We start from the raw sequence: 12,419 nt of genomic DNA, 5'->3' as shown, positions 1-12,419 counted from the left end.
AGACCAATACATTCATCACAAAAAATAAAAATAGAAAAAAAAGAAAAGAAAAAGCGATCTAATTAATTTAAAACTTTAAAGTAAGAAAGGAAAAAAAAAGCTCTCATCATGGCTCCTTACATTTTTCTTTATTCATTTACCGGTACAACTTTCAGTTTACTTACGGAGGAAAATAATGAAAAGAAGGAAGAAAAAAAAAAACATTTTTGTCATTTTTTTTTTGCTTATTATTACTATTATAATTATATATATATGGTGGGCCATAGAAGGTGAGTGTATAAATAGAGGAAGGTGAGGGTGCATAGACTGCCATAGTTGGATAGCCACATTTCAGAAACTAAACTCCAGTTAGTTACTCACAACTCTGATCTCATCAATCACCTTCTACTCAAACCAATTTTTTTTTATTATTCTTTTTTGAATCCCTTTTCGATTATCCATATAATAACACCATACTCTTAATTTTCCTCCAACAACATACATATATATAGCTACTCCTACTATAGCAGCTATCTATAATTAATTAGAGGTGCGTATTCATAGTTTTATAGTTCTGTAAAAAATTGTTGTTTTTGAGAGTGCCTAATTTAATTACAGGGATAAATAAAAACATAGATTGTTTATTAATAATAATGCATATGGCATTGCTTTGTATTTTGATTAGATTAATAGAGATATGAGCTGTGTTGGTAGCGCAATTGGTAGCAGAGTTTTAATAAATAAATGTTTGGTCAACTTGGCAGGTTCGGTTTTAAAGAAGAAACAAGATGATGATGATGATGATGAGTGTTAATAACTCGGTGTCATGTGGATGCAAGCCCCTACTCATGACCATGGAGTCCCTCTTCCACCACCGCATCACCACCAAGGAGAAGGTTGTGGTGGTGATCGGCGCCACCGGCACCGGCAAGTCCAAGCTAGCCATTGACATAGCCACTCACTTCAAACCGGCGGAGATTGTCAACTCCGACAAAATTCAAGTCTTCAAAGGCCTCAACATCACCACTAACAAGGTCACAGAGGAAGAGTCTCGTGGGGTCCCACACCACCTTCTTGGTTTCGTTGACGATGACGACTTCACAGCCACACAATTCTCTCACGAAGCAACCAGAGCCGTTGATTCAATCGTGCAGCGAAACGCTCTTCCCATCATTGCCGGTGGTTCTAACTCCTTCATTGACCACTTGGTCAACCACCATGACCACTTTCGTTTAAGCTACGACTGCTGCTTCCTCTGGGTCGACGTTTCCCTCCCCGTCCTCCATTCCTCTTTGGAACGCCGCGTTGACAAAATGATTCAGGCCGGTCAAGTCAACGAAGTTCGCGATTTCTTTGACCCTTCCGGAGACTACTCCAGAGGGATTCGGAGGGCCATTGGAGTCCCTGAGTTTCACCAATTTCTTAAAGCCGAGTCCATGGAAGCAGACCAGGAAACCAAGAACAGGCTTCTAGAAGACGCCATTGCCACCATCAAGCTCAACAACTGCAAGCTCGCCAACCGCCAGCTACACAAGATTCAGCGCCTCCACGCCGTGTGGAAGAGAAACATGCACCGCCTCGACGCCACTCAGGCTTTTCTTAACACACAAGAAGCCGCTTGGGAGGATCACGTGGTGGCTAAAGCTAGAAGGATCGTGCAGAGGTTCTTGTACGACGAAACTCATCAACATGTTGTTCCGCCGCTTGTGTCCTCTCCGGCTTCGCCGCCAGCAGCCGCCATGGCCGCCGCGGTAACACATTAGAACTAGCTAGGGACAGAAAAAATGTCACCACTACTGACATGCCATTTTTTTTTCTTTTCTTTTTCCGGTGTCCCTTTTTTTAGGTCATGTCATTGGTAGTAAAAGCCATATACTTACTATATATTTTAAGGGAAAAAATACAATATTTTGTTAAATTAACTACTTCACAGCAGCTTATATTATAATATATTCAAGTGGAATACTTAATTAATTAAGTAGTGGAGCTGAGCATATATCGGCTAGTTTTTTGGCCAAGTTATAACATTGTCGTTTAATAATGTATAACACTATAACTGTTGCAAACTCGAACCGGTAAAGTGTTGGATGAAATTCGTACATAGGAGACATGTTTTCTTCTTCTTCTTCTTTTTTAATAGTGATTAGGTACCCACTTAAGACATCAATTAATTTAATTCACAATATATTATTATTTTAATAATGAGAAAGATTCTACTAGTTGAATAATAATTACTGCTAATTGGGTATTGATGAATTAATTGAAGCAGGAGGAGGCAGGCGTTAATTAACTACATTTGGCGGCCGGAGAGGCTGAGAATAAGCAACGATACTAAGTATATGTCCACCACCGTTGATAGTATTCTCTCACTATCCTTAATTTACTTCTTCTTTAACTGATTATATATATATATATATAGAATGTTCTTCATTCTTTGTAAGTGCGCACACCACTTAATTAAAAGACATACATACTGAGATAGATAATAGGCCACATCTTCATAGCTTATTATCACTTTGTATATATATTATTATTCTTTGATGAGTACGATCAAGCTGGCTCTTCGTGGAATCGAACCAATGTTTAATTTAATCCTAGAAGAATTGTGATGAGTCAATTAGTAATAGCAAGAACCAAACAGCGACATTGTGGTCGATCTTGTTACTTGTTGGTATGTTATTTATACACACTATTCTTTTGTACATCAAACCAATTTATCTTTAAATGAGAATAATATTTATATTGTTTTTTATACACTTTTTTTATGGTACATATTTTTGTGTTGTTTGACATTTTTTTCGAGGAATAACTCATCTGCTAGATATATAATAATCATTTATGTTGCCTCCTTATACATCAGCTTAATAAGTTTTTGGAAATAGTTGTATTACTATATGGTATTATTAACAGAAAAAGACAATTCAAACCTTGTTAAAGTACAATATTACAAGGCACCAACAATAGACCTATAGTATGAGGGACTTGGATAACATTCAGAACCATGTTTTGATAGTTTTTCAGAAAATAACATAGGAGCTAAGATAGATTTAACATTACTCATGCCGGCTTTAAGTAACAAATCTTTAATGTACCTTGTTTGAGAGAGATGATATGCACTGAAGTTAGTTTTGTAGCTTCGATTCCTAAGAAATAATTAAAGGTGCCAAGACTTTTTTAAAGAAAACATGTTATATAGTTGTGACATTAAGGCAGTAATAGCATCTAAATTGTTACTTGTAATAACTAATATATCATATACATAAACCAAAATAAAAATGACATAAGTAAAAGTTCTCTTTTGAAACAAGGAAGGATCTAACATGGTGCTTGAGAATCCAAACTTAGCTAATGCTATAGAAATTAAAATGTAATGTTCTAAACCATATATAGCTTTTTGTAACTTGCAAACTTGAGAAGTATTTCCATTTGCAAACTCATGTGGCTGTTTCATATAAACAATTTCATCAAATTCATCATTTAAAAATGCATTATTGAAATTATATTGATAAATTTCCCATTTGTAAGAACAACTCTAATTGTTGCTGGCTTTATAACAAGATTAAACACTTCAGTGTAGTCTAAGCCTTCAATTTTATGATTCTTCATTGCAACTAATCTAACTTTATATCTCATATCAGATCTATTTGGGAATCTCTTTATTGCAAAAACCCATTTTGATCCTACGACAATGGAATTTAGTGGAGGAGTCACCAAAATCCATGTTTGTGTTTTTGCTAAGGCATTAATTCACTGATCATAGCATTTTACCAATGAGAAAGTGTCACCGTTTATTTCGCACTTCTAGAAGGATGTTGTAAAAATTGAGGATCCAGGAGAGTAATTGAAAGAGATATAGACAAGGCTTTTGGTTTAGATATGCTAAATTTTGATTTGGTGATCATAGAATGTACATTGTTACACTATAAGAAAAATGTTGAGTATTGTCGAATTTAGCGTCGCATAATAGTGACAAATTTACCGGCAGTAAAGACGTCAAATTTGTAAGGTTAAATAATAACCGACGAACTTACGTTTTCGACGGTAAATTCGCTGATAATAATTAGAGGGAAACAAAAAAAATTGGGACGTCCTTTAGGGTCGGATTTACCGTCGGAAAAATAAAATGGTAAACCCTGCGTAAAATTGAAGCATGAACCCTCTTCCCTCTCATTCGAATTTGTTTCTCTCTCTAATCTTCTCGCCTCTCACTCTCTCTCTACCCTCTCATCTCCCCGGCAGCCCTCTCCTCTCTGAGAGCCACTCCCGTTCGGTGTCACCATTGTAGTTGTTGGACATTAAAGGAGCTACTACCGCTACTGTCTCGGCCGCCGCCATCACCGCTGCTTTTGCCGCATGCCAACGCCGTTGCTTCTACCGCCATCTATGATGCTGCTGCTACCGTCGCGTACGACGCTGCTACTGCCGCCGCCTACGCCACTTTTTCTTCTCACCTTTAGTGCTCTTTTTCAGGTAATGTTTCTGATGTTAGGATATTTTAGAATTCTAATTTGTTGATATAATTTATTAGGTTTATTTGTTATTTTAAGACTTTTGATTATTGTTAATTATGTAGTTCTGAACTTAGGATACTGAACTTGTTTAGAATTTAGGGTTTTCTAAAATTCTGAACTTAGGGTACTAAACTTAGGGCTGTTTCAATTTTTATTAGAACATGTTCTAATTTCTATTCCTTATTTAGTTCTGAAGTTAGGGTATTGAACTTATTTTGAAGTTAAAATTTTCTAAAATTCTGAACTTAGGATAATGAACTTGTTTAGTTTCAATTTTAATTAGAACATTGGCGGATTTATGTTCCTTATTTAGTTCTGAACTTAGGGTACTGAACTTGTTTTGAACTTAGGATTTTCTAAAATTCTAACTTAAAGTACTGAACTTGTTTAGTTTCAATTTTAATTAGAATATTGATGGATTTGTGTTCCTTATTTAGTTCTAAACTTAGGATACTGAACTTGTTATGAACTTAGGATTTTTTTAAATTTTGAACTTAGGGTACTGAACTTGTTTAGTTTCAATTTTAGTTAAAACATGTTCTGAATTCCGTTTTTTATTTAGTTATGATTTATTTCGAATCTATTTAAAATATGTTTTGATTATTGATAATTTATTCTGAACTAGTTATTAAAATTTATAAGATTGATTTACTATTATGAATTTCTAATTATTGCTGATTTATCCTCGGAACATTGACACTGTTGCCGGAAAAGTGAAACTTAACCCTTGATAATGGCGGATGATCAACAAGATGGTTAGACAACCCCTCGCCCGTAACATATAACTGTCAGATTTACCGTCAGAATATAAATATCAAGAAAACGAAATATGTTACAACTTACTGTCAAAAAGTTTTCGATGGTAACATTGGCGCCAAATTATACGAATTCACGCCACCTTATCGGCGGATTAATCCAACGGTAAAGCCGACGAAAATATTTTTTTTTTTAAAATTAGATCTGACGGTAAATGTTTTTTTAATAATTTTTTCCGTCCATCTATATTGTACCCCAATAATTAATAATTGAAATAGTGCTTTAAACCTGATATGAAATGTCATATATACAAATTAAAAATACAGAATTATGGTAATCAAAATATCTAAAATAATGCCATATTACATTCTTCTCAAAGTTTGGTAAAGAAATACATAAGATAGAACTATATTTATATTAACCCTATTGAGATTCATCATTTTCTTCTTTTGGTTCACCATCCTCCTCTTTCGAGATAGTTTCTTGATTATCGAACTCGTCTTCCTTTTCTTCCTCGCCATCGACCATGTCTTCTTCTTGAAGATCATTGTTCTCTGGTGATAGTGTGTCGTCATCTATTACAAGATCGATGATATCATCATCCATAACAGCTGACCAAAGGGTGATCACATCACTGGTATCAACTACCATTTTTGAATAGGTTGGGTCATCAATCTGGTAAGGTTCCTGACTCTCTGTACCATCAGACTCGATACGGCCTCTTGACTTAGTCTTAACCACAACTATCCAACTAGACTTGCATAAACCCGGATAAGACAAATAGTATACCTGTTGTGCATTTTGTAATACAACATACAACCATTCAAACAACAATCAATTTTCACCGAATTTAGACCCAATTGCGAAACTAACTTCTTTACTTGGTAGTGGCTCCGGGAGATGCCAGTGGTCCCGATAGGTACCATTTCAAATCAAAGTTTGGCTTACTTATCAAAAGACTCTTGAGTATGATTTGACTTTGACTTAATACTTATCATTCTAACACATGCAGACAACTTCGAATAAACGCACCCCTTAAACAAAAGTTTCGCAGCAGATTCTAACAGATGATAAAATCTCTGTCTCTGGGTTATGCTCTTGTTCAGTCTCTTCCAACTCCGTAATACCTATTGCATCAAACACCATCTCATTGTATCTCTCTTTGTTACCTTCCCAATTCATTTCTTCCATGTTTAGTTTTCTCACCACCCAAACTCTCGTTGATCAACCATCGGACCTATTCAAATTTGAGGCTCACCGGTTAATTCCCTACTCGTCCACTTCTCCATGTTTTATCTACATCCAATACCTATCATTGAACCCATTATAGTTGAGGTGAAGTATTATATCCGAAGGTCCTAACCACTTAGTCAACCGACACTTATGATACGAACACCTAGATACCCCTTCAGACCTAAACAGTTCCATCCTGAAGACATGCACAACAAATACGTCAACCCCCTAAAAGAATTCAAGTTTTAAAATTTTTCATCCACTGCTATCCCTATCATACATCCATAGACGATGACTTGAAATCATATTGCAATACACGTCCTAGAATTTAACCAACAACACAAATTATTAAAAATTTTAGAAAATTTGGCAGAGTGTACCCTATAATTAGAATCTCCTGTCAACTACAATTATTATTTTTTGATAAACTAAACATGTTTTAAACAATTTAAACAATAATTTAGCAGAACTTCTCCTTAATTCAAAGACCTCCATCAAACAAATATAACAATTTTCACAAAGGACACAGCTATAGGCATAAATTATAACATACACGCATTCAATAAAATATCAAATCCTAACCGTTCTAATGTGCAATCCCTTATAACTCCACAATTTTTCAGCAAACAAGGGTTTTGAGAAGGCGCCACTACGCGACCTTCTCCTACTTACGTCCTAAAACTCTATCTTAGGAAAAGTAAGTCTAATATAAAATTTAAACAATTTATTATATTCAAGGATAGAAAACCAACATAGAATATTACTGCACAGACAACAAAAAAAGCAAACTCGAACTAATTTAAAAAAATAGCACCATCCTAATAAAAATGACAACTTATTAAATTCACAAGTTGAAACTAATTCAAAAACTAATTTGAAAGAATAAGTAAAACTCATTATTTCAATTAATTAGAATCTAATTCTAATTTCACCAAACTAACAACAAGTATCACAAAAATAAGCGACATAAGTTTAGTGTAATTGAAAGAAACTCGTTCACTAAACTTTACTAAAATCTTCCAACAACTCAAGCATTCTTAATCCCACCGTACTTAACATACACTAACATTATTTAATTTTTACTTACATTAAATTAACACAACAACTCCTAATCACACACTTTATTAAATAAATTTAACCACTGATTTAACAAAAATCTAACAAAAATCTAAACTCACAAAATAATCTGAAAAAATAAAACAATCATACCAACAATAAATCTGATGATAGTGGCTGCAGGGTCTTTTTAATGTGGTGATTACAGAGGCGGTAGTGACGGCGACGTGAACAGCAACCATGGCGTTCTTCACGGCGAGGACAATAGCAGCAGCAGAATTGACGATGACTTACAGCGGCGACGACAACGACGTGCTCTGACCGACGGTTGCGACGGTGACAACTTTGACAGTAAGGAAGAGAGAAGATGAGAAGAGTGAGAGAGAAAAGAGAGAAATTGTTCGCACAAGTGAGGGGAAAGGGTTCCGCATTTGATTTTACCCCAATTTTATCGTCGGATTAAATGGCAGATTAATTTGTCAATAAATTACCAAAATGACGCGTTTCACTAAACCGTGATACCGACGAAAAATCTGACAGTAAAATTGGCGCGGGTGAGTTACGTTTTCATGTCAATAATTACTATCGACTTTAGTGACCAAAAAGTTGTTCCGATAGTAATCTTTTCTGGTGACGAATTTTTCCTTGTTTCTGTTGAAAAAATTTAAATTCAACAATAAATCTAATGGTACTTAACATTTTTCTTGTAGTGAATTATCTCAGTCATGGATCTTACATAGTTCTAGGTACCTTGAAAAAGGTTATGAAAAGAGGATAATAGATAAAGAAAATGGAATAGAGAATAATTGAGAGAATTGAGAATAAATGTTGCAAAATTGTATTGCATGCAGAAACAGAACTCTATTATTGATTGTATCAATTGCTATTTATCACATAATAGTCGTTATATATAGGCTTTTGTTAACACCTAACTTTAATTACCACATGATATATAAAAAGTAAAACTATTTTAACAAAATCTATTATCCTAACAGATTCTTAATCTCCTTTTACTCTATCAAAAGCCTATACAAAAAAATCAATCAAATCTAAAAGAGACTTTTATTTAAAAAAAAGTGTTAGAAATATAAATATTTATGTTGTCTCTTTTTATTAGATTAAATTTTTAAGAATAATAATATCATAACATCATATTTGATAAAGCCAAATTTATTTCTCTTTCACCATATGAGATATATTTCAATAGAAAAGAATAGAAAAAATCAGAAATGTTAATACCTAAAAAGAATATTTCAACCCTCAAGTTAATAAATGAGGTGTATCTTTTTTTAATTATAATATTAAAAAAATTATGAACAACATGAACAACGAATGTTCAACATGTTAGGTAACCAATAACTTTTTTGAACAATATGAACAACGAATGTTCAATTTACTAGGTATGCGGATAGTTATCCTAATATTAAAATTTGAGTTAAACCCCAAAGTGGTCCCTGAGATTCACGATTTGCACCAATTTAGTCCCTGACTTACCAATTACACTGTTTATGTCCCCAACTTTGTTAAAATTACACCAGAATCGTCCCTCCCCACATCTCTAGCCAAATTAACTGTTGCCAGCAGTGACATGGCGCTAAGATGCCACGCTGGAGTGTCACTTTTGGCGCTAAAAATATGGATGGATGGAACGGCGTCGTTTGATATACGTTTAGAAACAAAACCCAAATAACCCATGGTCACTTCATTTTCCTCTTTGTCTTCTAAAAACCAAAATAACGCACCATGAAGTCCTGAGTTCTGAGCACTGTATAGGATTTGAAGGTTGAAAACGTTTTGCTCCGTGGAGGTCACTGCCACTGTGATAGTTTTGTGCAATCGTTGTCGCTGGCGGAAGGAGAAGGAGTTCATCGAGAGCACATGAAGGTACGTCTGAAGTCACAAAAAATAATGCTTTTCAATGAAAAAAATATGCATCAATGTTTGTGTTTGTTGAAAATTTGATTTTTGTTGATGAAAGTTTAAAGTTTTTCATTATCTGTTTGGGTTTTTGTAGGTAGTGGAGAAATTTTTTCCATGCTCTATTTTTAATGCAATCTTAATTGGGTTAGTTGATGGGTGTTTCTGGTGTTTTGTATGTGATTGACTGCCAATTTTTGTTTTTGCATGTGTGGATCTGATTGTTTGATTCCTGAATTTGGTTTTTTGCATAATGCAGATGGAGACTTTGATGGATATCATGTTCCATCATGGGGGAACATTTAAAAAAAATGATGATAGAATACTAGTGTACTCACTAAATAATAGAACCTGCTTATGAGATTTAGATGAGAACACGTTGGATGTGTTCTTTGTAAGAAACTATTACAAGGAGCTTGGGTATGACAACATAATTCAGTGTTGGTGGCTGCCTCCGGAGAGGAGCTTAGATGGTGGACTGAGGGCTCTTACATGTGATGGTGAGTTAAGAGATATGTGTTTTGCTGCATAGAAGAATGATGGGGTTGTTGATGTGTATTTTGAGCATGGGGTGTCCACACCAGAAGTGATTGCAGGGAAGGAAGTTATAGTATGGCTTGATAATACTTGTGAAGGAGACTTGGTGAGCAAGAAGAACACTAGTGAGGGTCCCAAAGTTAATGGCAACACGTCAAACCCAACTATAGAACCAAATGCCATCCCAAATGCAAACCTAAGCCCCATAAACAATCCTATTCTAACCCTCCTGAAACCAACCCTGTCACCATTCCAAACCCCATTGATGATAACACAACCCCCAATCCAAATACTTCTAGGGCTCATGACAAACTCATTTTGAAGCCCAATTCTAAATCAAAGCCCAAGCCTAAGTCAAAGTCCAACCTAACATCCATCTCCAAATCCAAAATGACTGAAAAGCCCATTCAGAAGCCCAACCCAAGCCTGAAAACCAAGTTGAGAGAGACTACCAAGGCATGCTCCACAGCAAAAGACAAAGGCAAATAAAAAATAAAGTCTAAACCTCAATTCTTACCTAAGAGAATTACAAGATCTCAGGTTGCTGGAACATATAAAAGGTCTGCTAATAAGGGCAAAAAAGCTCTTCATGTTGACTTAACTGTAAATGATGACTCCAGTGATGATGATAGTTCAGATGATAGTTCTTTTAAGCCAATTCAAGAAGATAGTTCTAGCAGTGAAGACAATGCAAGTATGTCCAAAGTGAGAAATAAGAAACTAAAAGAAGTCAAGAGAGGTGCATATGCTGTTGCTAAGACAAAAGAGAACAAATGCAACCAGATGATGCATTGGTTGAGGATGTGTTAGATGGAGAGGTGGACTTGGGATTTGTGGAAAATCCAGGAATTGTTGATGTTTATAAAGCACTTGACCCAGGTGCAGAGTCTGATGGTGCTAATTCTTGGCACTCAGAGGAGATGAAGACTCCTCCTAATTCAGAGGATGAGCTGCAATCTAATGAGGACTCAGACGAATTTCCAATCTTTAAAAATGGTGCAAGATTCGGTGAGCTACAACTACAAGTGGGTATGAAATTTAACACCAAGTATGAGTTCAGAGAGGCTGTAAGAGAGTATACTATCCAAGAGGGGAGGAGAATTAAGTTCAAAAAAAATGACAATATTAGATGCAGGGCTGTGTACAAGGTGAAAGAGTGTGCATGGGTTGTGTATGCCTCGAGGGACTGTGACAACTCATGTTGGCAAATCAAAACTTTCAACGACGATCATACTTGTGCAAGGGAGAACACCAACAGGGCTGCTAATAGGACTTGGGTTGCTAGTAAATTAGTGAAAAAAGAAAGAAAATACCCCAATTTCAAGCAATGCGAGGCTGCTGTGTACTTCAGGACAAAGTGTGATCTTATGCTGAATAGAAATTCCATTGCAAGGGTACTGGCAGATGCAAAGAATGTAGTATACGGGGATTAGAAGGCACAATATGCAAAGCTAAAGGACTATGCTGAAACTTTACTGAAGACAAATCCTAGATCTACGGTTCACATCTGTGTCGAACCTCAACCAAACGGAGAGGTCATATTTGATAAGATGTACGTCTGTTTGTATGGTTGCAAGATGGGATTCAAGGCAGGTTGTCGGTTCTTGATTGGGCTTGATGGGGCATTTCTTAAGACATAATTTGGAGGTCAGATCTTGGCTACTGTGGCACAAGATACCAATCATCACATTTACGTGATTGTCTGGGCTATAGTTGAAATAGAGAATACGGACACTTGAAAATGGTTCCTGGAACTGCTTCATGCTGGTCTTGAAGGCTACAAGACTAACGAATGGTGCTTTATTTCTGATATGCAGAAGGTAATATTACCTTTCATGTGCCTTTAACAATCTATGAGTCTCTGAATTTATGATGAATCGTCTTGGAATAATGGTTGTTACATATGGCTGGATTTTGTATGCATGGGGTTGCTTGTGAATAATATGCACAGTTAATTATGTCCAAATAGCAGTAGGGATGAATCGTGCATTTTAAACCTAAATGAAGGGACTAAATTGTATTAAAATGCAAAAGTCAGGGACTATACTAGGGTCATTAATGTAAACTCAGGGACTGTTCTGTGGCACGATAAAAGTGTGTACATCACTTTTTGGTTCTGACACATAGTGTATCAACAATGTCTTGCAGGATTTAATTCATGCTGTCCAGGAGGTGATGCCAAGAGTTCACCACCGTTTCATGCTGTGCTAGATCAACAACATTTCAGGATTTCATTGATAATCTGAACAAGATTAAGAGGGTGAACGAGGAGGCTTGGACATGTCTCAACAAATGGCCTAAAGAGTCATGGACAAATTCCCAGTTCAGCCATAGACCAAAACTGGACAACATTTGCAACAACGCCTGTGAGGTTTTCAACACAAGAATCAAAGAGGCTAGAAGCAAACCCATCATCACATTACTTGAGGA

General features: G+C 35.7%; 1 protein-coding gene across 1 annotated transcript; it reads left to right on the top strand.

Annotated features, from left to right (window-relative positions):
- The first annotated feature begins 322 nt into the window (after positions 1-322).
- On the top strand, positions 323-1,933 carry LOC130938912 (adenylate isopentenyltransferase 5, chloroplastic-like). Its single transcript, XM_057867190.1, has 2 exons — positions 323-529; positions 744-1,933. The coding sequence occupies exon 2, from the start codon at positions 768-770 to the stop codon at positions 1,740-1,742; it is 975 nt and encodes a 324-aa protein (XP_057723173.1). The 5' UTR covers positions 323-529; positions 744-767; the 3' UTR covers positions 1,743-1,933.
- Positions 1,934-12,419: the final 10,486 nt, after the last annotated feature.

The sequence above is a fragment of the Arachis stenosperma genome, chromosome 1 (genome assembly GCF_014773155.1).
Source record: "Arachis stenosperma cultivar V10309 chromosome 1, arast.V10309.gnm1.PFL2, whole genome shotgun sequence".
NCBI classification, from domain to species: Eukaryota; Viridiplantae; Streptophyta; class Magnoliopsida; order Fabales; family Fabaceae; genus Arachis; species Arachis stenosperma.
This window is presented reverse-complemented; position numbering and strand designations above follow the sequence as displayed.

Bases quoted from the DNA above. Each gene is read 5' to 3' on its own strand.
- LOC130938912 (XM_057867190.1), top strand. From the start codon at position 768: ATGATGATGATGATGATGAGTGTTAATAACTCGGTGTCATGTGGATGC.